This window comes from Mastigoproctus giganteus, chromosome 8 (assembly GCF_048544385.1).
Source record: "Mastigoproctus giganteus isolate SK-2022 chromosome 8, ASM4854438v1, whole genome shotgun sequence".
Classification (NCBI taxonomy): domain Eukaryota; kingdom Metazoa; phylum Arthropoda; class Arachnida; order Uropygi; family Thelyphonidae; genus Mastigoproctus; species Mastigoproctus giganteus.
Window position 1 is genome coordinate 55,140,357 of NC_143582.1, and position 23,933 is coordinate 55,164,289.

Below are 23,933 nucleotides of genomic sequence, written 5' to 3' on the forward strand. Positions count from 1 at the left end.
GAGCACAATATGAGAAACAGCAAATGATGCCTACAACAACTACTTTGTAGTTTATTAAGAGTTATCTATGGTGTATCTAAACACCGATATTATATAGATACCAAACTCTTAAAGTATTATGCCTTGTGCATTTATTTATTTTAAATAAAATATAACAGAAATTAAGAAATTTTGAAATTGTATAATGTATACTACACATTGACCATCATTGACCCAACAGAGAACTAAGGATATAAAATTAAAAACTAAAGCAAAAAAACAAGCATGTGGTGTAAGCAGACATACTATGTCCAAGCAAAAGAACCACGTGTGGACCTTACTGTAGCCGAAAAAGAAATGGAGTTGTGTATAATGCATTAGCATTGGCACATGATGCAAGAAAGCAAGCTTATATAGCATCAGCTACACACACACACACACACACACACACACACACACACACCTCATTTCACTTAAAAAAAAAAAAAGTAAAGTGCAGCCATTATCAACCCACTGCAGGATGGAAGCCTCCTCAACAATTCATGCTGAGGGAAACGGACCATAATCTGCCACACTGGTCCAGTGCGGGTTGGCAGTCAACCGTATTCACCAGTCAGGGGCTTGAACCCCAGTCTACTCAAAGAGCGTATGCTACTGCACTTCCGCTCCTGACCACTCTGCTACGGAGGCCTTATCCACCCACATCAAATATTTGTCTAGTTCTGTCTTGAATCTGTTTAAGCTATCAACTTCTACAACGACAGATGGAAATTTGTTCCAGCAATCAACCACCCGCTGGCCAAAGGCAAACTTCCGGACATCTATCCTACAACTGTCTTTCATCAATTTGAATTTATGCCCTCTCAAGCGATTATTCTGAGAAAGAGGAAGAATCCCATCAGCATTGAGCATGCTCAAACCATTCAAGGCTTTAAACACCTCAATCAGATCACCTCAAAGTTGCCTAGTCTCCAGACACTGTAATTTGCAAAATTTAAGCCTTTCTTTGTAAGAGCAACCCTTTGTTCCATTCACTAATCTTGTTGCCCTTCTCTGTACTCATTCCAACAGCTCTACATCATTCATAAAATGAGGCCTCCAAACCTGTATACAGTACTCAAGGTGTGGTCTGATAATAACCTCCTTATCCCTGCTAGAAAAATTCCTGTATATCATTGACAAGACACCATGGGTTACTCTTGCAGACTGTTTGCACTGCTCAGAAAACTTCATATCTGCCTGCACAATTACCCACAGGCCCTTTCCACTCTCTACCTCTGTCGGTGTAGTACCACACAGTTGATATGTTATTCTGGGGTTACTGCTTCCCATATGCAGTACTTTACATTTGTCAATGTAAAACTCTAGTTCCCACTTCTCAGCCCATTTTCCCAACTTATCTAGATCCAGTTGGAGTAGCATACTGTCATTACTGTTGTTAACAACCCTGCCAACCTTTGTGTATCATCTGCAAATTTGGACATTAAACCTGATATACCTTCATCAGTATCATTAGTGAATACAGAAAACAACAATGGACCCAACACTGAACCCTGGGGGACCCCACTAATAACATTATTCCACGAAGAGCAGTGTCCATTGATTACCACTCTGTCTTCTCCCACTCAACCATTCCTTTATCCATAGCAGAAATTTGCCTCCAATGCCACACTGCTCCAATTTGTGCAGTAGTCTTCCATGTGCCACAGTATCAAAAGCCTTTCTAAGATCCAAATATATGATATCAAAATTATCCAATAAAATTGGTCAGACAAGACTTTCCCTTAACAAACCCATGCTGTGTCCGAGATATAACCAAAGTCTTATCTAGATGATCCTGCAATGCTTCTTTAACCAGTGCCTCTATTAATTTCCTTGGAACAGAAGTTAAACTAACAGGTCTGTAATTACCTGTGTCTCCCTCTGATCCTCCTTTGTGGATTGGAGTCACATTTGCATATTTCCAGTCCATGGGTACCTCCTCTGAGTCCAAGGAAGCTGTCATAATTATGGCTAAGGGTTTGTTTACTTCCTTTGCTGCCTCCTTTAATATAAATGGATAGATCCCATCCACCCCAGGTGCCTTCCTTATGTTTATCTTCAACAATTTCTCCTCCACTTTACTCCCAGTTATTACAAGATTATCTAGCTTACTGCTAGAGTTTAATACACCTCTAACATTCCCCTCCTTGAGTAACTCCTCATGTGTGAATGTAGATGCAAAAATATTCATTTAGTTTGTTAGCTACCTGAGCAGGATCATCGACAGTTGAATCGTCGATATCAAGTGGACCAATCCCCTTCCTTATAGAGTTTACATGCGTAGCCCTCTAGCAAAAATTGGAAGTGGCAACCAGTGTGTGTTGGACATGGTAAAATTGTGTTAACGGGCATGAAATTAGCCAATAAGTTATATATTAAGTTCAGACATAATGAAACTTAATACATTAAGTTTCTTCCAGGGTGGTTGACCAAAGAAGTCACCAAAATTGTAGTGTATTAAAACTTAGTGATAAGTTTTTATATAATTATCCTTTGTGTCTCTGTAACATACTTTACCTACATGTTCTCCACAGATTTATTTAGGTATATCTTTTACAACACTCTTCCCCATAAACTAATACATATATTTAACAAGATAATACTGTATATAAATAACGTTATGGCAGAGGTTCCGAAACTTTCTCGGTTTGAAGTGCCCTTAGTGTCGCAGTAAGTTTTTCACGGCACCCCTAGACCAAAATAAATACCTAACAGTTCCATTTATTAAGTAGTTAGGTCCAAACAACTTAATAAGTAATGTTGACACTGAACTACCTCGAGCTAGTAGTTCGCATGATGTCTGACAGATGTTGAGTATTGCTGTGTTTCCCTCGAAAATTTAAGTTATCCTACAGTGCCCCTGTGAGTTCACTCCGGTGCCCTGCAGCACACAGTTTGGGAACTGCTGTGTTATGGCCATAGTGTATACAGTGTGATTCACTACCAGTGCGACAAACTTGCAGGAGGTGTAGAGGGCACAAAGACGAATCGGAATCACATAGCATTGCAGGGTCCGAAATGTCTTCATCATGCGGTAGAGGACGTTGAACGGGAGGTCGCGTGAACAGCAATCCCGCTGGAAGTCAGCATTTGCAAACCGGTTCCCGAGGCAGTAGGATGGACGAGTATTCAAACGTTGAACCGGCCGACATGCACCTCGCGTATGGAGCTGCGGACTGCAATGGGCGCGTCGCTCTGCGCTTGTACCAGGAACGTTTCCGCACAGGCGTGCTCCTCATCATACGATTTTCGCACGTGTGCACAGAAAGTTACGTGAGACTGGTTGTTTCACGACAGGTACCATGAATTGAGAGCGAACGACGAGGACGCCAGACAATGAGGAGAATGTCCTATGTCTTGCAGAAGGCAATCCGAGTATGAGTACTCGAGCGATAGGCCAACGATTGAGTATTTCCCAATCCACTGTATGGAGGATATTGTCAACAAACCAAATGAGTTCATACCATCTGCAACGCGTCCAATCATTGGAGCCTGCGGATTATCCACTCCGGAGGAGGACTTTTGCTACTTGGTTTCTTCAACAGAAACGGTTCGCAAATGCTGACTTCCAGCAGGATCGCTGTTCATGCGACCTCCCGTTCAACGTCCTCTACCGCATGATGAAGGCATTTCAGACCCTGCAATGCTATGTGATTCCGATTTGTCTTTGTGCCCCCTACACCTCCTGCAAGTTTGTCGCACTGGTAGAATCACACTGTATATTGCCACTGCAATGGCACTAGCCCATAAATTCCATATATTAATGATTACCAACATACCATATACCTCATATAATATATATATATATATATAAGCATCAATAAGAGCATTATCAACTATGTCTGCAAGTTAGTCTTCCTTGATCTTCTAAATGAGACAGTACTGTATACCACCACTTCATTTACAGATTATTGTGCAATGAAATAAAATCTCAAGGTAAATGTTTAAAAGAAAAGGCAGAAAAAACAGAGAAATAACTGAATTAAAAAGCAAACAGTATTTCTTATAGATTTTACTGTAATATTCCATTATTCCACTAATGCTGGCGTGTTCCCCAAAATTCAATTCTTTCTATCACTCTTTTCCTCTTGTATATTAATGACCCTTTTCCATTGACCAGAAATCCCATCCATAGTTTTTCTGATGATAGCATTGCATTCCACCTTCCAGTTTGAGAAACCTTGCCCCACACAAACTGCTTCCACTTCTCGAATATCCACCTACCAATTCTGTAAATGCTATTCTCAGTGGGGCAAAGGTAACTTACTTGATTTTAAATCTTTCTAAAACTCAGTCCTATCTTATATCTCACAAAAACGATTCTTTTTCTCCTATGCTTATCTTTGAAGTTCATATATCTCTATTGAGGATTACCCTGACTTCTAATCTCTCTTCGCATAAGCAAATCACAAATATTGCTTCCTCTGCATCTAAAAGTCTGGCTTTTCTCTTTCGCGCAATGTTACTTTTCTTCTAAACAGCTGTTCACTCTGTACAAATCACAAATCTGCCCTACCATGGAATACTATACCCACATCTGGGGCAATGCCTGAAAACCTCTCTCAGGCTTCTGAATTCCATTCAAAAGAGGGCAATTAGATTAATTAATAACTCATATCTAACTGAGTCTCTCAGTCTGATAGACATTCTATTTCTGCTGCATACCTTTTCTAAAGATACTTCCATGGGCACTATTCTTCTGAAATGGCTTACATAATTCCCACTCTCTCTTCCAAAGCAGTCTGAACACATGCCACAACAGAACATCCTTTTACTGTCCAACTGCAAACTCACAGAACCAATTTTTCTTCTTTCTCGTTTATTCATTCAATTTCTGTTTTATGGAACAACCTTCCTTCATACGTACGTCATGAAAATTACAGTTTACAGAAGTTCAAGTCTAATGTCAACAAGTATCGTCTTTGATCTTCTCAACCTTCAGCCCATGCACGATTACTAAGTACTACAAGTTCTAATACTTGTGGTGTTTGGTGTTTTTGTTAGGGGAAAAAAAAAAAAAAAAAAAGTTACCAACCCAACACCCACAAATAATGTAGATTTCCAAAAAAAAAAAAAAAAAAAACACCCTACTAAATCTATCACATTTGCCGGAACAAATACCATTCAAAATATCAATAATCATCCTGCCCCACCTCCTAAGACCACTGCACTATCCATGCATGAACTTTCCTGTATACAAAGTGGAGACTACCAAAAATCAGACTAGTCAGATCAAATGAAGAGCTTTTAAAAGAATTAAAGAACATAAATACAACATATCACAAAACCATGTAACATTCCATACATGGTGCAAAGAGTACCATTGGAACTATAAAACCAGTTTGTGTTCTTAACCACCAACAAGCTGTAGAAATAGTCTTTATAAAGAAGTCTTAATGATAGATTAAGGCTTCTTTACAAAAACTTTGTAGACCTATATAAAGACTTAACACCTGGCAGATAGGTGTAACTGATAATATTATTAATAAAGGTGCTAATAAGAAACCACACATACATTTTTAAAAGTAGGTTTATGGAACAAATTAAAAACAAAAGTAAAAATAAAAATATGATAAACAATAAAGAACCATGCAATTACTCTGCTAACAACAGTAATCCTCCAATACATGCAATATCAAAAAGAATTACCTTGAGGAAAAACAATAATCCTTGAACCAACATACTTAAAAAATATGACCACAAATTACTGATCTCAAGATTTACCCTTATTTAGAGAATGTAATACTCTTTTTCTCTACTTTGGTAGAGCTGACATTATTATATGGACAGCATCCCAGGTAGGTTAGTTTCTTTAAAACGTTTTCAGATAATTTGCCCTTTTTTTAAATCCATGCTTTGAGAATTAACTGAAATTGGTAAAAATTAGTATTATATAATTAATCTGTAACCATCCTTGTACTAAGGTATTCCTTGAGTGTCATGATGCATAGGTAAACTGTGTTGTTTGATGATAAAGCACTCAAAAAACCTACGTTGGTATTAACATGGTTATTTCTGAATCGGAAATACACCTAATTCTGTTTTTGCACGAACTTTTTTTACACGAATTTGGTTTAACACGAATTCAAAATAAATATTTCATTCTCTTTTTACGCGAGTCATTTTGATTTAACACGATTTCTATGAATTTTTTTTTGCCTAAATTCTAAGAAAATTTTTTTTATTTGTGGCATATTAGTATCATTTCTATATTACACGCATCAATAGATTGGATAACAGCTAGTGTATGCGTTTTGAAACGTGTGCTTTTGCTTACCAATGTTTACGTCTAGGTATCTATGAATCATCAACGTTTTTATTGAATGTGGTGCACATCTACGGTATTCGTGCATTGTATCTTCGGCAGACATGTAGTAGTAAGCTCTATTTCAAAGTGAAAGAATCTTTAGTGAAATTTGTGCACATATAAATTTATTAATTTTGCCGATAGTCAATAAATTGTAAGTTTACAAAATTTTCATACCTTTTTTTATTAATTATAACTGAGATATTTTTCGGTAGCCCTTATATAATGTCGAATAATTTGCCTATTACCAAAATGAAAAGGAAAGCGATTTCTTTGGAACTTAAAATTCAAATTTTAGATCGTCTTGCAACTGGACAAGGGGCTACGTCTGTAGGAAAGCATTTTGATGTACATGAAGCTACCGTAAGAACTATTAAGAAAAATGAAGCTGCAATTAGGAAGTCGGTATGTTCTGGAACAAAAGTAAGTGTTAATTCATCATCATATACAAGAGATATTGTCAAGGAAAAAATGGAAAAGGCCCTGGTAATATGGATAGAAGATCAGTCACAAAAAAGAGTACCAGTAGATGGAAATGCCATCAAGCAAACAGCACTAAGAATTTACAGACAGATTAAAGAAAAGGAGCCAAGCACTTCATCTCAGTTAAACAGAAAGTATGAATTTTCTGCGAGTACAGGTTGGATGACAGGATTTCTTAAAAGGAATGCTCTTCATAATATAAAAATTAAAGGTAAAACTGCATCTGCAGATGAATCGGCTGCTAAAGTATTCCCGCAGGAACTTGCAAAAATTATTGAAGATGGAGGATACACTCCTGATCAAGTGTGGAATGCAGATGAAACTGGTTTCTTCTGGAAACGAATGCCGAACAGAACGTATGTAGCCAAATCGCAGAAAACTGCTGGTGGTTTTAAGGTAGCTAAGGATCGTGTGACCTTATTATTTTCCTCCAACGCTTCAGGCGATCGTATGTTGAAACCACTGCTGGTAAATCGAGCCCTAAACCCACGTTCAATGAAAGGTGTAGATATCAATAAACTGCCTGTTCACTGGATGGCAAACAAGAAGGCCTGGGTGACCACTACTATTTTTACAGAATGGTTCAACAAATGTTTCGTCCCAGAAGTCAGACGTTATATGAATTTGAAAGGTCTCGAATTTAAAGTTCTTCTGATTCTTGACAATGCACCCGGCCATCCTGTCTTGGAACACCCAAACGTACAAATTTTATTTCTGCCACCTAATACTACATCTTTGATACAACCGCTAGACCAAGGTATAATTGCGACAATTAAAACATACTACGTAAAACGAACATTACAACACGTTTTGGACAAACTGAATGATGAAACACTAACAGTCATTGATGTGTGGAAGAAATTCTCAATTATGGATTGTATCAATCAAGTTGGATTAGCGTTAACTGAATTAAAACCAGCAACTTTAAATGCGTGTTGGAAAGCGGTTTGGCCACAATGTCTAAAAAGCAAAGATCACATCATCCCTAATACGACCGAATTTCCCAACATCATTACAATGGCACACAAAATTGGTGGAGAAGGATTCGATGATCTATCGTTTGAAGATATTGATGAATTGTTAACCGACAAAGCCCTAAGCGAAGATGAAATATTGGAGGTTGTCCTTGGGACTCCTTATCCCACAGAACGTAGTGATAATGAAGAAAATGATCCTGTTCTAAATGCAGATTTAATAAAAGAAGGTCTGGAACTGGCCAGAAAATTAGGTAATCATTTTGTCAAACATGACTCTAATGAGGAACGCGCTGGGAAGTTTCAACGTGAACTGAAGTTGTTGACAGCCTCTTACAGAGAATTATATAACGGCCTAACCAAAACACGAACACAACGATTAATAACTGAATTCGTTCGTAAAACCGGTGAAACATCAGCACCAGAGGAGACTCGTGCTGATTTTGCTGAAGAGATCACAGAAAGAATTTCATTAGAGGAAGAAGACGATGTCCACAACATTTCTAGTGATGGAAGTAATATTCCAGTCGTACGCAAACGTATGCGCCATTTATTATCAGAAAGTGAAAATGAATAAAATCTTGTTATGTGTAAAACAGATTTTTTTTTGTTCATGAAGAATTTTTTTTTGTTCATGAAGAATTTTTTTTTCATTTCATATGCATACAAATTTATTTTAGTACATTTTAATTACATATTATTACATGTGTATTTTGTTGAAATAAAATAATAAGCTGAAAACGAATATTTTATGTGTTTTTTTTAATTATTTTTACTGATTTTTTTTAGATCCGGAACCAATCTTCTTTTCTTCCATAAATACAATGTCTTTTTTTACACGAATTTTTTTTACACGTATTTTTCAGGAACGTATCTATCGTGTAAAAACAGAATTAGGTGTATGTACATAATGGAGTCAAATGTTTCATGGTATTTTCTTACCACTTCTTCATTGACAGCTGTCTTTGCAATATCACCCTCACAAAAGATCGCTTTAGTCACAAGAAGTGGTAAGGACTGAAGTCACTTCAGTCTTGCAACTGAAGAAGCGGCAAGGAAATACAACAAAATGTTTGACTCCATGGTGCACATATTTCCAATTTGGAAATAAATTCAATAATACCAACGTAAGTTTTGAGTGCCTTATTATCTTCAAACATCCCTGTACTACTGTCTTTAGTCAGTGATGACATGGTGAAGAAATTACCATGAAACACTTTAGTATACCTGTTTTTATTCCTGAGACATCAAGATAGAGTTTGACTTTATGTAGGGTAAGATGCCTCAATTCCTTATAATACAAAACTAAAGTAGAAAAACCAACTTCAGTGTTATGGCATAAATACTGATATTCAAATTAGTAGAGGACAATAAACAATAATTATTAAAACTTATTTCATGAATTTAAAACAGCCCAATGCTCTTACCAACTGTTACACTGGAAAACAATATAATTAAATTGTGATGGGGAAAAATGCTAACAATTAGCTAACAATTAGAAAAAAATGCTACAGTTAGCCATGTTTCAATTGAAGCTACAAAATTCAAAATTATTAGATAACAGAATATCAACATGCACCTGACCTGAATATTATTATCCAGAAACCTAATATATTGAAAAAAAGATGGTTAGAGAAAAATTGCAAACCTGAGAGAAATCAGGCTGCCTCCGCCTTTGCATATACAACCATCCTACAACTATACAGTTTCCTCCCATTATTTAAAAAAAAAAAGACCTTAATTCTGGAATAAAGCTGGACAGAAATAAATGGTAATCTGAGTCCTTACTTCACAGCTGTTAGTAAGGTTATCAAAGTTAGCTGGTTTGGGACAAATAACATTGCACAACACAGATGTAAAATCACTAATATTACCAATAACCAGGCAAGGCCATAGCTAAAATTCTAAAACCTAAGTATATCAATCAACAAAACACAGGAAAGCAAGGAGACTTACTCTTCCTGCATCACTACATAAAGACTGAAAAGACCACGAAAAAAAAAAAAAGGAACAGAAGAGTATAAGTGAAAGTAAACAGTAAAGCACGGAATCAGTTAAATTCATTGAGGCAAAGAAAAGTTAGTTAACATACAAATTTAGCTATTACAGCACAATTTTTAAGCCTATTTAACCTATGGATAAAGGCCAAGAGCTGGTAAGAACTAGACATATTACAAATGAGGAATTAAAAAAAAAATCCAATATCTGCCTTTGATACAAATATCCAATCAAAGTAAATTAAAATAGTATGGACATATAGAAATGATGGGTTTGATTTGATTTTCAATGGTGCATTGGCAGCTAAGGTAGAAAGGATGGGAAAAGGAAGTTTAGCTAAATAGATATCTGAAGTAAAAATGAATAGCAATGAGCACAGAGGGCCTATTCTATTAATTTGTCAAATTTTTGGTTTACCTGACTAATGCAAGAGTGACTGATTTTAGCTGTGGATATGGCTAAATTCTGGCAAAAAATGACAGCAAAAAAGAAAACAGAAAGTAATAGAAGGTATACAGCTAATAATAACTTCATTTAATGAACAAAGTTCACAACTGATTTGTAATACCACAGCCGCATGTACTAGGTATAACAGCTGGATGATGATGATGAATGAAATCCTCTTAATGTTTTAAAAGGCAGAAAAACATTTGAACTTTTTATGGAGGGGGACATCTTAAGTTGTGTTAATATGGCTGATAAAGAAAATAAATTTAAACTCTGGTTTATTTTAAACATGATGTACTGAAATTATTTTTTCTTGACTTTTAAAGCAAAATGAAGTGTATTAAACAAGTTAATCTAATCAGATTACCAGTGAGCAAGATTTAAAGTACTGCTTAGCATATAAATTTCTTTCAAAAATTAATACTAAACTAAAACCACCTTGTTAATTCAAAGATAAAAGAAGCAAGCAGATAATCTAAATTTAAATAGGTCTGAAGTATCCATACAAGATATGAAAGTTTGCATTTAAATTTTTTTATTCAAATACTCTTATTAACACTATCGAATTTTCACTTAAAATATTAAGAATCTTTTAGTTTAGTTTTGGTACATGATTGTGAACTTGTTATTTGGTTTTTAGGAGCATTAGCAACTAAGGCCATATTGCTCCGGGATATGCGGTGGTCATTCCCTAACCTTTCCGCATCCTCCGTATTTGGTGGTGACGGGCTCGAACCCCGGTCTAATCAAGAAGCGTGTGCTACGCACTGCTGCTCCTTCCTACCTGGCTACGGAGGCGCCTGTTTTGGTACATGATTGTGAACAGATGCCAATTCAGTCATGAGAAGTGATAATGATTATAGCATGGTGAAACAATTAAATACTAAAGTGAGACTTTCGGATATCTGTTGTGTAATTTGCTTGTAACTTAAAAAAAAAAAAAAAAAGGTTTTGCATAAGTACTGCAGCTCATTCAAATCAAGTTCTAAACTTAGCATGGATTGCTCTTGTAAATTACAGCTACACAAGCTTGCATACAGCATTTGTGTGAGCTGGTAACCAGTATGGCATCACTTCAGAATAGCTAGAATGTGTGTGGATGATTACAGATGTGAAAGTTTCCTTGGTTTTGTGGAATTAAATGCCATTTTTGGTACTAGTTACTATTTACAGAAGAGGTTTAACTATGAAAGCTGCTTGAAAGGAAAAGTTAAACAACTACATACTAAAATAAAGCATAACAAAAAATAAAATAAGTACACACCACTTTTCAGGATCTTAGATTTTCTCAATTTGAAGGTGGAAAAATTTTTATAACTTTTGTCTTTTAACTTGGCTTAGCAAAATAATATTGAAAATGAGAGAAAAGCTTCTGAAACAGCATCTGTGGTCAATCTCTCCCATAAAATTTCACAACAGCAAACAAAAATTCATTTTTTCAGCTGTACCCACACACTGGATATTTTCTCTCTTTACTCTCAGCATTTACATAAATCAAACTGGTCACTGGTTCATGAAAGTGCTCTCCAACGTAGCTGTAATTTGCAAGAGCAGTCAGTGTTAAGTTAAAGTTCACTGAATAAGTGACAGTGCTAAAAGCTAGAAATGTCTCCTTTTGTGCATGGATCACAAGTATTAAACACTATAACATGACAGTATAACAGTATAACATTAAACAATAAGTATACATGACTTTTATTTTAATTTACACCTTGTATATGTGGAGCTGCATGACTATTGTGGCAGCAAAAAATGAAACTCAGAAATCTTTGCTATTATGCATGAGAAATATTTCATGAACCTCAATAGTAACTTCATTTTTTTAATTTTTTTTTTTTTTATTGTCCACTTTTTTTTTTGAACGCAAGATTTTCCGTTCCAGATTCTCCATTTCCATGGAAATGGAGAATCTGGAACAGAAAATCTTGCATTTTAGCATTAGCATAACTTAGTCTGAGCAAGACGAAGAATCCCATCTCAGCTTGCTCAACCCATTCAAGGCCTTATACACCTCAATCAGATCACCTTGCTGTCCTCCTCTCCAGGTGCTGCAATTTGCAGAATTTAAGCCTTTCTTGGTAAGAGCATGCCTTTGTTCCCCTCACTAATCTTGTTGCCCTTCTTTGTACTTGTTCTAGCAGCTCTACATCCTTCCTAAAATATAATGGCTCCAGACCTGTACACAGTACTCTAGGTGTGGCCTGACCATTGTCTTGTATAACGGGATTATCACCTGACTGTCCCTGCTAGCAAAATTCTTATATATCATTGAAAAGACTCCATGACCTGCCCTGGCAGCCAATCTGCACTGCTCAGTGAGCTTCATATTTGGCTGCACAATTACCCCCAGGTCTTTTTCACTTTCCACTTCCCTGAGTGTAGTACCACCCAGTTGGTACGTTTCTCTTCGGTTATTGCTACCCATGTGCAGTACTTTACATTTGTCAATGTTAAACACCAGTTCCCACTTCTCAGCCCATTTTCCCAACTTATCTAGATCCAGTTGGAGTAGCATACTGTCATTACTGTTGTTAACAACCCTGCCAACCTTTGCATCATCTGCAAATTTGGACATTGAACCTGATACACCTTCATCAATATCATTGATAAATATACAAAACAACAATGGGCCCAACACCGAACCCTGGGGAACTCCACTAATAACATTTGTCCACAAAGAGCAGTGTCCATTGATTACCACTCTGTTGTCTCCCACTCAAACATCCCTTTATTCATTGTAGCAGCTTACCCTACCCTTGATGCCATACTTCTCCAATTTGTACAGCAGTCTTCCATGTACATCAGTAACAAAAGCTTTCCTGAAATCCAAGTATATGATATCAATTATTTTGGCATTCAGTTCCTTTGTGACCACATCATAGTAAACAATCAAATTGGTCAGGCAAGACCTCCCTTTGACAAACCCATGTTGTGTCTTACCTATTACTGTAGTCTTGTCTAGATGATCCTGCAATGCTTCTTTAACCAGTGATTCCATTATTTTCCCCGGAACACAAGTTAAACTAAAAGTCTGTAGTTACTTGTGTTACCTTTTGAACCTCCTTTGTGAAATGGTGATACATTTGCATACCTACAGTCCATGGGGACCTCCCCTGAGTCCAAGGAAGCTCTCATGATTATGGCAAAAGGTTTGTTTACTTCCTTTGCTGCCTCCTTTAATATAACTGGATAGATCCCATCCACCCCAGGTGCCTTCCTTATGTTTAACTTCAACAATTTCTCCTCCACTTTGCTCTCAGTTATTACAAAATCATTTAAGCACCCTGCTACAATTTGGTAATCTTCTGGCATTTTCAAACCTTAATAACTCCTCATGTGTGAATGTAGATGCAAAATACTCATTACGTTTATCAGCTATCTGAGGATGATTATCAATAGTCAACCCATCCATGTTAAGTGGTCCAATCTGATTCATCCCTTTCCTTCTAGAGTTTACATAAATAAAGAACACCTTGCTGTTTTTCTTTGCATCCTTTGCCAAAGATTTCTCATAATCTGCCTTTGCCTTCCTAACCTCCTTTGTGACTTGATTACAGACTAGTTTATACCTGCTATAGGCTTCTGTGTCACCTGATACTTTATTATATGCATCCCATACATTCTTCTTCTCTGCCACTAGCCTCATTAATTCATCTGACATCCATTTAGGCCTAAACCTTGAACAGTATTTCTTAGTTGGAATGAAAAGCCTAGTAGCCTCTAAAATTAAGTCCTTGAATGCTTCCCATTTAGAATTCACTGATGGTAACATCATCAGTTGATCCCACCGTACAGAATTTAAAAACTGTCTGAAACCTCTGTAGTCACCTTTATGAAAGCAAAAGCCCTTCCCTTTAGCCTTGATGGTAGTTACATCTTTAAATAATTCCCACATCAATACATTGTGATCACTGTTGCCCAGTGGTTCCTTTATCTGCAGATTCTTAATGCACGAACAATAACAGTCATCCAATAAATCCACAAAAATTCTTGCTAGTGTATGAATGACCAACCCACAAGTTCCAATCAATATCTGGAAAGTTAAAATCTCCCATTATAAGACATTCTGATTTACTGGCCTACTATTTCTCTACACAACTGTTCATTATGCTCATCGGATTCATTAGGCCTATAATACACACCTTCTCTCATTTTTCCTTTCCCAGTACTTATTTCACACCAAACACACTCAACACTGAATTGTCCATCAACATCAATTGATTGCACTTCCTTACATTTTGTGTTTCTTAACTAACATCATAACCCCTCCTCCCTTCCTATCCTGTCTATCCTTCCTATACACATTGCACTCCCCAAATTCCAACTCTGCACTGCCTATATCCATGTGATACCACGTCTCTGATATTCCAACAATATCTGCCTTTAATGTCTTGACTAGCACTTCAAGCTCATCAAATTTATTAACTATACTCCTAGCATTGGTGTACATGCAAGTATACATGCACCTGTTCCTGCTCCTAGCCACCCTAACACAACCCATGTATTTACTTGTTCCACTATGACCCCCAGCAGTCCTGGAAATCTCCATTACCTTGCTTTCCAGTCTGCTGCCCATTAAAGCAAAAGCAAATTTTGTTTCATTGGTGACCAATTTTTACTTTGGTTTCAGCAGTATGAACAAAATGGATTATGCAGGTGTCCATAGCTGAAGTCTATGAATACACATATGAAAAGTAATCATACTTAACCAAGTTGTATGTTGCATTCTGTGATCAACTTGTTAGTGATATTTATGAACCAAGTGAATCAGAGAATGTGGAGGTTAGTTATAAAGGTCAAATATGAGATTCCAGTTTTACATTCAGTGGTTAGTTTGTATAATTGTAATATGTAATTCAGTGTTTAGTTTATGTAATTGGGGGGGGGGGGGATATCACTATGTTAGGATTTGATCATGATCAGATGATCTGCCTATTATATTTTGCACAAATGCATTTAAAAACTAAATAATTAAATGCCAGTTAATATCATAAACTTGATTCTGCTTGAAGCTTTTCAAATGATGCATGCCTTATCTTTGTAGAAGATATCATAATATCATCTACAAAGAAGTCATGATAAGTTTATTTATGATATTGAGGCCAATATGATAAATAAACATGTGTGGAAGAATATGTTTTGATAATGTACAATAGCGTTCACTTGGTTTTAGGGTCATACACTAACCTTTTAGTTAGAGACTGTACACCTAGACGTCGACTTGCTTCTTTAACTTCCTCAAAAATACTGAATATATTGTTATTACATTTATCTTTTTTTCCACCCTTTGATTTTTGCTTTTTTTCTTGCATTACCTATAAAGTAAACAGAAAATGCCTTCTGAACTGGAAACTTCAATTTATGAACAGAATAGGAAAAAAAACATTTAGCCAATCTTTATATTAATTAATCATTTTATGATATTAAATTAATACAGTAAGCTAAAATACATATTCTTATCAATCAAATAATAACATATGATATCAAACAGAAATCAAAAAATAAATACTAAAACTATTTGTATTATGCTACTGTATTGAATTATTGTATTATGCCGGGCATTAATTTTATGCTTATTCCATGAACCACATATGACAATTTTATTTTCCTATGTAATTCTACTAGCTGAATTTGATTGTTCACAGAAAACAGAAATAAAGAATAATACTGCAGATATCATAGTATTCATACACACTTAGTATAGAATTAAATTCTGTGCAGGCAAAACAACTCTTTTTAACAATTTGAATCATAATAATTCAGAATTTCCAGTTCATGATTAGCTACAAATACTGGTGTTCAGCTGGCTTCAGAAGATCTTGTACAGCTTAATTCCAACCAGTTTGCACACAACAAAAAAGAGCTATGTGATTTATTAAAATCCCTATCTAAACATAGGATCTTTTAGTGAGTGTTCACTACTCATGAACAACATAACAAATGCCATTTCTGAGCATTTCAAGAATTCTGAAGTGCATGATATTAATTTCCCAGTCTATTAGAGAAATCATGCTCTCCAAAGATTTCTCATGTGATCTAAAGAGGACAACGTAGTAACACAGCCAGGGCAACACAGCCAGATTTAACACACAGTTCAATGCACAGGATGAATAGATTCAATGGGAATTTAGAACTTTACAGAAAAACTCTAGTCCTCAAAACTAGAGAGTTTTGGGGACCTCTTCTGTAGGAAATTAAAATGAGTTATTTACAAAATTCACACATCAAATATTATATTTTAGCATGGTGCCAGCAGAATACAGTCGGTCCTCGTATAACACGTGTTTGCATTACACGAATTCGATCATACACGATTTATAAATAGGGGAACGATATCTTATATAACACGAACCGAATTCGCTTATACACGATTCGCCTTTGTGTTTACAAGAAATGGCAGTCGAACGCGGAATCACCCCAACTGAACGCAACACGATAGGACTGAAGAAAATGTATTTATGTGTTTTATATCAGTGAAGGGGAAACACATTTCACCATAATAACGTAAAAACCAACACAATTCCAGCTATCGATATAATCGCAAATGCAATTAGATGAAGTTTACTACCAGTTTATAAGATTCCACTAGCAGAAACGCAACTGGAAATTGTTTTTATTGTTTTATGGTAGTAACCCCAAGAAATGTGCTTTAGTAAAATGTGAGGTGTTAATAGTGTATCTCGGCCTTTACGGTGTTGTTTATTCAGTTGCTACACGCACGCAGCTTTGTTTCTGTGTATCAAGCGTGCCACCTCGTTTGTAATTGTGCTTTATTCCCTAAAAATGAGTAAAATACTTAAAAGGTGTGAAGACACTGCAGATTCAGAGAGAAAAAAAAAGAAGCAATATCGATAAACAGAGGCGGACTGGGTCAAAAATTCTTACCCGGGAAAATTTTGTAGTGGCCTCATACTACGGTTTATGGCCATACTACGGTTTATGGCCAAAATCACACCGGCCTCCGGCCCACCGTGGTTTCCCCCGTAAGGCTTATGGCCAGTCCGCTTCTGTCGATAGAGAAAAAATATGAAATTGTGAAACGCTTTGAGCGAAATGAAAGACCATGTGATATTGCATGTGCTACAGACCTAAATGAGGCAACGCGGAGAATTACAAAGAATGCAGAGAAAACAAAAAACAACTTTCACAGCGGGAACAACTCAAAGTGTAATTAAAATCCATTAGATTAAGACACAATGAATTGGAAGAGATGGAACGGCTGTCATCTCTTTGGATAGAAAATCAAACAAAAAACAAGTTTGCTTATGATAGAAGCAAAAGCATTAGCAATATTTTATTACGACTTACGTATTATAATTTATACTTACGTATTATAAAATACGTAAGTATTTTATTACGACTATTTTATTTAATATAATAATTTTTTAGTATTAAAAAATACTAAAAATACTTTATTATAATATAATATTATTTTTATTACGTATTTTAATCGTTATAAAATACGTAATTTGTGAACACTGTGAACACTGACAAAAATTTATGAATTGTTGCAGACAGTGTGTAATCAGTCAACAGTAGATCGTAGCATGATTTCACATTAGCCTCAGAGGTTTTGGCAAGGTAAAATTATGTCAAAGACAAGAAACACTCGGGTAGAGTAAAGCGTGTTAGTTGTCTGATGGCACTAGGGGTTTTTCCAATCTCCGCGTTCTATTCTTTGTACGTGTAATACAGAACTCTGTGAAGGCAAGAGATTTAAAGGTGTTATGGGGAGTGGAATGTTGTGTAATGTTATGTTCTATTGTTTCTCTGACCATTTAGTTGTTGGGCCCATATCGGGACACTTTGCCACAAGGAGGCAAGTCAGGCACCCAGTAGATTATTTAAGTACTCTGGAAGGCCCTATATATATATATATATATATATATATAAAGGTGAGCACTAGGATTTGGAAAGGCTGAAAGAGGTTTACAAGAAAGCAGTTGAATTTAGACATTGATTATGATTGGAATTTGGCAGCATTGTTAGGGGTGTATGTGGTCAGTTTAGTTAGAATGGGGGGACTGAAGACTAGGGGGAAACAGGTAGAAGGATGAGGATGATAGAGTAGGCATCCACAAAGAGATCAGTGGGGAGATGAGCCCACTAGGTGAAGTATGGGAGAGCCAGGGAGGGAAGGGGGGAGACCTGTATACTCACCCCCCCCCCCTGACTGGGGATGGGGTTTTAAAGGGAACCGGGTTTGAGTACCTGGCTCAGATCACCAAATGGCATGTCAGCTGCAGAATGTCTCCGTCAGTGATCGCTGTCAGGCCCTTGTAAGTGTCAAATCCAGAAGGATGGTCAAACTGTCACCCTCCTCTCCCAGTGGGGGGGGAGACATTTACTTCATTCATAATCTGCATTCTCACTCTACTTGCATTCTATCTTTATACTTCTTTTTTTTATTATTTTAATTTTATTTTTTCCTGTTAAATTATATTTTTTTTCTCCCTCACTCATTCATCTTTTTTCTCACATACCAGGGGGAAATGCAATGGTGCGTAATGTAAATTTAAATACTAATGCATAATAATTAAGCTAAATAAGTAAGAATTAAAATATTTAAACTAGGGTAGTGTGTACTTATTTATGGTTTGTGTTCTTTTTCTCACACACTCTCTCTCATTCATTCTTCTGGCTTTCATTTCATTTGTTTGACTCTTGCTTTCTGCACTGTGCTCTCTGGGCACCTCAACTTACTGTTATTCTTCAGTTGTGGTGCAGGCCTAGCTGCAAGTTTTTGCAGGCCAGGGGAGAATGCTGTGATATTGTTTGTGTTGTTAATAAATGTTTGTTAGTATATATAAAGTAATGTATATATACTAACTTTTTGTATTCTTTTGGCCAATTTGTTCTTCCACTCATTCCCATTCAACATAACACTCATACACTCTTTCCCTCGTGCTGGGTCACTTTCTTTCACTAGAACTGACGTTTATTCCCTTCATGATTCCTAATTCACTCAGTGCCCAGCCTATTCATTCTGTCTTTCATTCATTCTACATTGCATCCCCTTGCTACTAGCTTACTGATATTTTTCTCCTAATCTGCTTCCTTGGCTGCCTGCACATATCCCTCCCCTACATGGTTCCTTATTTGGTGTGGGGTCCGAGGTTCCTACACATGGCAGGGTGGTCCTGGGGGTTACCCAGGTCAATCGGGTTTTGTCATGTCAGGTTTCTGTCAGGGCGCGGAATACTGCTATCCTGACAGTTTTTAAGCCATCGTCTGAGAGTGTGGGAAACATGGACAATTTTAACTATTGATTAATTGCTGGGGAGCTGAATTGCCCTTCTTTGGATAGTTCTGTGCATTTCAAATATTTTGTGTGAAATTTGTAAAGGCTTTATAATTTTCTATGAGGAACAGATGTTCTTTTCCCCTGGGAGGGGGCCAACCTACGATATTAACTGTGTTGTGGGGATGTCATAAATTATACAGTCATATAGAATGTGTGCCCATTCTTCACTCTTGCCACATGTGCAGTTTGGGTCATCAGTCAGACCTAAGGAAGTTAGTTTCACCTTTAGGGAGCCATGACCTGTCAATATAAACATTGTAAAAAGTCCAGGGGAATACCACTTAGGTCACTTTGGGCTAACCACTGCCACCCCAGACCTCTGGTTTCCTGCTCCCACTTTGTTTGCCATAACTCATGGATCTTTGCAGCTATTCTTTTTCTTTCAGGGTTGAAGGTGTTGGCTGTATCAAGGGCTATCCCCAGAATTTCTGTGGGTATGCTCTTTTTAAGTCTATAATACAAGCCTCTTTCAGCTACTTCCAGGTAAAATGGGAGAGCTCAGGCACGTAGAGTGAGAATATCAACAGACATCATATTGGCAGTCATTATTACAACCATTTTGAAGGAAATCAGATGTATAATCTATGAAGAAACAGCCAATGAATTTGGAATATCGAAATCATCTGTTCATTGAATTTTAACTGAGGTTTACAAAAATAAAAGGTTGCTGCCCGATGGATTCCACATTTGCTATCAGATGAACAACGTTCAAAGCATAAAGAAACTGCAACACAGTTCCTATATGTCACCAGATTTTAAAAAAGCATTAACACTGATGAGACATGGGCATGCAACTTTAAATCTTAAGTCCCAATCAGCTCAATGAGAGCATCCATCTTTGCCATACTCATCTAAATATCGCTGGCTACAATCAAAGGTGAAACAAATGGTCATTGTAGCCTACAATTATGAAGGCATTATTGGTGCTGATCATGTCCACTTAGAAGATCAGTATCTGGAGAAGACTATGCAATATTCCTTCATCAGAAATTATGCCCAAAATTACATCAGCAGCAGCCACATTTGTTGGAATCAGGAATGCTTGTACTCCATGACAATGTAAGGTATCATATTACAGAGCCTGTACATCTTGTTTTCAGCAATTCCAAGTGAGAAATGAGTTCTTGTGATTATGATTCTATTCTCAAAGCTCAAGGAACTTATGTGGACAAAGATTTGTCTTAAGAAGGCTGTGTGCAGCCATGCCCCAAAACGATTGACAGCTTAACTTCAGCAGAGAGTTAAATAGCATTCAAGAATTAACAGAATGTTGGGAAGCAGTCATTAGGTGTGAAGACAACATTGAAAGTTTTTAATATAAATTATGTTATGAAATAAATTTGTTTTAAATTAACCACTTTTGTGCATTACTACAATAACTCATATCTGGAGGTTGGGGGGGGGGGATGACTGGTATGCCACATGAAGACTGAATGAGACAGTGTGCATGTACTGTGAAAAGTAAATGAGCCAGGAACTGGTATGGATAATACTAATTGGCAGCTGAATTATTTGGTAACTGAGAAGAGAACAGAAACAAAGCTATGATTAAAAGTAAAGAGATTCATCGGGAGCTGATAGAATTTATACAATTATACTGAAGGAAGAAGCAAAAGATGCAAATGAACCTTTAGCTGCTATGAGAGGAGCCTTCGATTCGGACGATACCTCAGTGGACTGGAGATGTGCAAATGTCTCTCTCTCTCTTATTCCTAAAGGTAGAATTTTTCTGAGAGTGGTCTGTGCTTGGTAACAGGAGAGACTGCTTCTACAGGATGGAATACACTTAAACAGAAAGGCTGCAAGAATATTTGCTGATGCTATTGAGGCAGTGTTAGGCAGGTCAGAAAACTGCTAGCTTGAGGCGGGGGGGGGGGGGGTGCGATACACAGGCTAATAGGTTAACGGTAGACGCAGGCAGAGGTGAAAGTGATTCTTGCATTGCTTCTATTGGAATGAACAGCAGCCTGGAAGGCAAGTTGCTGGGTATCTCAAGAACTGCAGGGAATCATTGTGAAACAAGTTAATACACTGGCTGTGTTACAGTAACTAAGAATAAGAACAAGTGCATGTATACTTCAACTTCACCAATGCTAGGAGTATAGTAAATAAATTTGATGAATTTCAAGTGCTAGTCATGACATCAAAGGCAGATATTGTTGGGATATCAGAGACATTGTGTCACACAGATAGAAGGAATGTGGAATTGGAATTTGTGGAGTACAATATGTACAGAAAGGATAGAAAGAGGGGAGGGGTTATGACTTTTTTGGATTATGGTTTTCTACAGCAGAAAGTTCAAGAAGCAACCAGAGGGAGCAAGAAATGCAAAAAATCTAAGGCAGTGCATCCAGTTGACACTGGTGGACAGTGCAATGTAGAGTCAGTTTGGTGTAGCATAAGAACTGTGGAAGCAAAAATTAGGCCAGGAGTGTGTTATGTGGCCAAATGACTCTGATGAGTAGAATGAACGACTATACCGAGAAATAGAATGGGCCAGTAAATCAGAATGTCTTATAATGGGGGATTTTAATTTCCCAGATATTGTCTGGAACTTGTGGGTTGGTCACTCCCACACACTATAGCAAGACTTTTGTGGATTTATTGAATGACTGTTTTCTACAGCAGCAAGTTCAAGTGCCACCAAAGGGAGTAATACTCTTGATCTGATTATCAGCAGTGATTATTCATGCATTAAGAATTTACAGATAAAGGAACCACTAGGTGGCAGTGATCACAGGGTACTGATGAGGAATTTACTTAAAGATGGGTTTTTGCTTTCGTAAAGGTGACTAGAGTGGTCTCAGACAGTTTTTTAATTTTATACAGTGGGACCAACTTATGATTGGTTTGGTTTGGATTTTATTGGCGCATTAGCAACTAAGGCTAAAATGCACCAAGACCAGGTAATATCTAAAAATTTAAACCAACTTATGATGTTATCAACAGCAAATTCTAAATGAGAACCATTCAAGGAAGTAATCTTGGAAGCTACTAGGCTTTTTGTCCCAATTAACAAATACTGTTCAAGGTTTAGGCCTAAATAGATGGCAAAAAAAAAAAAAGAAAAATGCATGGGATACATATAAATCATCATGTGATACAGAAGACTATGGTAGATATAAGCTAGTTTGTAATCAAGTCACAAAGGTCCTTAGACAAGAAAAGGCAGATTATGAGAAATCCTTGGCAAAGGATGCAAAGAAAAACAGCAAAGATTTCTTTACTTAAATAAACTCTTAAGGGGATGAATCAAATTGGTCCACTTGATATCGATGGGTCAATTGTTGATGATCCTGCTGAGGTAGCTGACAAACTGAATGAGTATTTTGCTTCTTCATTCACACGAGGACTGTCTGTAGGGAAGTGGAGGCAAGAAGCTTATCAAACTCTAGCAGGAAGCTAAAAGATTTTGTAATAATTCAGAGCAAAGTGGAGGAGAAATTGTTGGAGTTGAACATAAGAAAGACACCTGGAGTGGATGGGATCTATCCAGTTATATCAAAGGAGGCAGCAAAGAAAGCAAACCTTTAGCCATAATTATGATAGCTTCCTTGGACTCATGGGAAGTTCCCACGGACTGGATATGTGCAAATGTATTCTCAATTCACAAAGGGGGGATCAAAGGGTGACACAAGTAATTACAGACCTGTTAGTTTAACTTCTGCTCCGCGGAAAATAATGGAGTCACTGGTTTAAGAAGCACTGCAGGATCATCTAGACAAGACTGCAATAATAATTCAGACACTGCATTGGGTTGTTAAGGGAAAATCTTGTCTGACCAATTTGATGGACACTGAAGTGGTCACAGAGAAACTGCATGCAAAAAATAATTTTGATATCATTGTGATACTTGGATTTCAGGAAAACATTTGATACTGTTGCACACGGAAGACTACTGTACAAATTGGAGCAGTATGGCATTAAGGGCAAATTGCTACAATGAATTAAAAGATGGTTGAGGGGGAGAAGATAGGGTGTGGTAATCAATAGACACTGCTCTTTGTGGACTAATGTTATCAGTGGAGTTCCCCAGGATTCGGTGTTGGGCACATTGCTGTTTTGTATATTTATCAGTGATATTGATGAAGGTATATCAGGCTCAATGGCAAAGTCTGCAAATGACACAAAAGTTAGCAGGGTTGTTAATGACAGTAATAACCATATGCTACTGCAACAGGATCTAGAAAAGTTGGTACAGACTGAATAGTGGCAACTGAAGTTTAACATTGACATATGGAAAGTACTGCACAAGGATAGAAGTAACCCCAGAGAAACATACCAACTGTGTGATACTACACTCAGGGTAGTGGAGAATAAAAAAGACTTGGGGGTAATTGTGCAATCAGATATGAAGTTTTCTGAGCAGTGCAGACAGGCAGCAAGAGCAAATGATATA

General features: G+C 36.9%; 1 protein-coding gene across 2 annotated transcripts in view; it reads right to left on the minus strand.

Moving 5' to 3' along the window:
- The window catches only part of LOC150081538 (inhibitor of Bruton tyrosine kinase), a 349,146-nt gene that overhangs the window by 176,194 nt on the left and 149,019 nt on the right, over nucleotides 1–23,933 (minus strand). For both annotated transcript variants that reach the window (XM_090380069.1, XM_090380070.1), the window contains exon 13: nucleotides 15,418–15,545. In XM_090380069.1, coding sequence (XP_090236195.1) covers nucleotides 15,418–15,545 — 128 coding nt within the window. The remainder of the gene's footprint in view (nucleotides 1–15,417; nucleotides 15,546–23,933) is intronic.